Raw genomic sequence first — 2,398 nt, forward strand, 5'->3', positions numbered from 1 at the left:
ACAATGAGTCGCTCTTATGGCTCTTATGGCTCATCGAATTACACTAGTGACAAGCCAATTGGTAGCATGCAGTCTGACGACTTACATCTTAGTACCTGTTTATCTGGTACCAGGTTCTCTCCTACCTGGTACCAGGTACTATGACCTAATGGAAAACCCATTAGTCGATCCGAGTGGGTACTGATGAAAAACATTAGCAAACAAACATGCTGTCGCTTCTGCACAGCATGGTTACATTTTCCTGTTTTTCAGTGAAAGAAGTGAGTTAGTCATCTCACAGCCCACAGATGCAACTCAGGAAGTGTATAAATGTGTGTGTGCTTTGAGCTGTGCAGTGACGGCTCTCACTCATCGAGGAGGAGGAATTGTACCGACTGCTATCAAGGACACAATGAGCAACTCTTCTTGCATCAGCTTTGACTTTACAGGAAAATTCCTGCCACCTGTCTACATTTTAGTTTTCATCACTGGCATGGTGGCTAACGGACTGGGATTGAGGTCAGTGCTGCAGAAATGGGAGAAACTGGGGAATGTCTCTGTCTTTGTTTTCAACCTTGGACTTGCAGACATTTTGTATTTGCTCACACTCCCTTTTCTGATGGTGTACTACTTCAAGGATGATCAATGGATCTTTGGAGAAGCCTTTTGCAAGACAACAAGATTCTTCTTCAACCTGAATTTATACGGCAGCATTGGATTCCTCACCTGTATAAGTGTGTACAGGTACTTGGCTATTGTCCATCCAATGAGGATGATGGGGAGAATAACTGTGACTCATTCTGTTTCTATCTCAGTCATGGTCTGGCTGTTGGTGAGTGTTCAAAGTCTTCCAGACATGTTCTTCCCCAAATCACCCACAAACAATACTAAGAGGTGCTTTGATACAACCTCTAACGAGTATGTTAAAGATTACCTGAAATACAGCTTGGGACGGACACTCACTGGTTTTTGCATCCCCCTGTTCATCACCTTCAGCTGCTATGGACATATGATTGCTGTTCTCTGCCGCAATGATAACATTGATGAAGTACTGAAACAAAGAAGCTTAAAGTTGTTATTCATCTTGATTCTTCTGTTCTCTGTTTGTTACATCCCCTATCATATATTAAAAAATCTCAACCTCTTGTCAAGACTAAGCGTAATCAAGGGGACATGTCATAAATGGTCTAATGGAGTCTATATTGGTCATCAGATAGGCCGCGGCCTTGTGTGTCTGAACAGTGCGCTCAATCCTCTAGTTTACCTGCATGTAAGTGAAGATATTTGTTCTCAGCTCAGACAGCTACTCCAACAAGCTCGCCAAGCTATCAGTAGTCTGTACAGCTCTAACCAAACTTCAGTCATGGATACTTGAAATGTGCCGATGAACATGATGAGTACGCATCATCTGAGACTCATCTGAGACTTGTGTAAGAAACACAAAACATGGTACTTTTTACTTAAAAGCTAAAATAATACTTAAAAAATACTTAAAAGACGAGTCATTGCATTTGTGATGTAGTAGCATGGTGCCGTGCATGGGAGGTTTGCAGCTGGAATGTGTGAAAAAAAAAACAGGATATGATACTGCATGCTTTACTGCTGATAGAAGGTTAATGTTAACAGCATGTCACATGTATGTACACATGCTGAAAGTAAAGGTCAGTTTTGATAATGCTGTATTTATTGTATATCTATACTTCAAGCATTTGAATTCAAGCCTCCTCGTTCTTGTTCTGCTGTCTAACTATAATTAAAGACTTTTCTTTCAGATTTCCCTTATTTTTGATAGTAAGGGCATAGTGGATGTTTTTTTAAAGTCTGTCTTTTAAAAGTAAAATAAACTGCTTTGTCTAGACCTCATTTATGTTTTTAATGTACTTCCCTTAAAGCCCAACACATTTTCAGCAATTGAAGATAAATGTTCCAAATATTTGAGGAAAATCAGCTTTGCAAATATTTTTAAAGGTGGTAAATCAATTCAAGAATACAATTCAAGATTGCAAGAATACACAGGATGAGTTTTTGTGAAACAGTGAACCGTAATGTAGACGATTATGATATTCTCTGTAAATGCCACAGGATATCTCATGTAGAATTATTCTAACACCTACATTTAATTTCCTCTCTAAGAAGTAAAGGCGCAGTTTTTCCACTCTCACCATACGTTTAAATGTTACACAGATGTTCATTTACCACAGATAGCAAAGTAAATGCACTCCTAATAAAGGTTTAAAGCCTCTGAGGTTTTATCAGAAGCAATACTACTTTAAAGTTGAGATATTCACAAATGTATTATAATTAGCAGGTAATTTGCTTTAAATTAGCAGCATCATGTTTGGAATAAAGAAAATGTTACATTCCAGCAAAGGAACCTCATCAACCATCAGTGGTAAGAAAAATTGGTAGGATTTTGTTT

At 38.4% G+C, this 2,398-nt stretch overlaps 1 protein-coding gene across 1 annotated transcript; it reads left to right on the top strand.

The window, feature by feature from the left end:
- The first annotated feature begins 348 nt into the window (after positions 1–348).
- LOC116309189 (P2Y purinoceptor 1-like) lies at positions 349–1,828 on the top strand. Its single transcript, XM_031725734.2, has one exon. It carries the CDS (start codon positions 392–394, stop codon positions 1,352–1,354), a length of 963 nt encoding a protein of 320 aa, XP_031581594.2. The 5' UTR covers positions 349–391; the 3' UTR covers positions 1,355–1,828.
- Positions 1,829–2,398: the final 570 nt, after the last annotated feature.

This window comes from Oreochromis aureus, linkage group 20 (assembly GCF_013358895.1).
Source record: "Oreochromis aureus strain Israel breed Guangdong linkage group 20, ZZ_aureus, whole genome shotgun sequence".
Taxonomy (NCBI): Eukaryota; Metazoa; Chordata; class Actinopteri; order Cichliformes; family Cichlidae; genus Oreochromis; species Oreochromis aureus.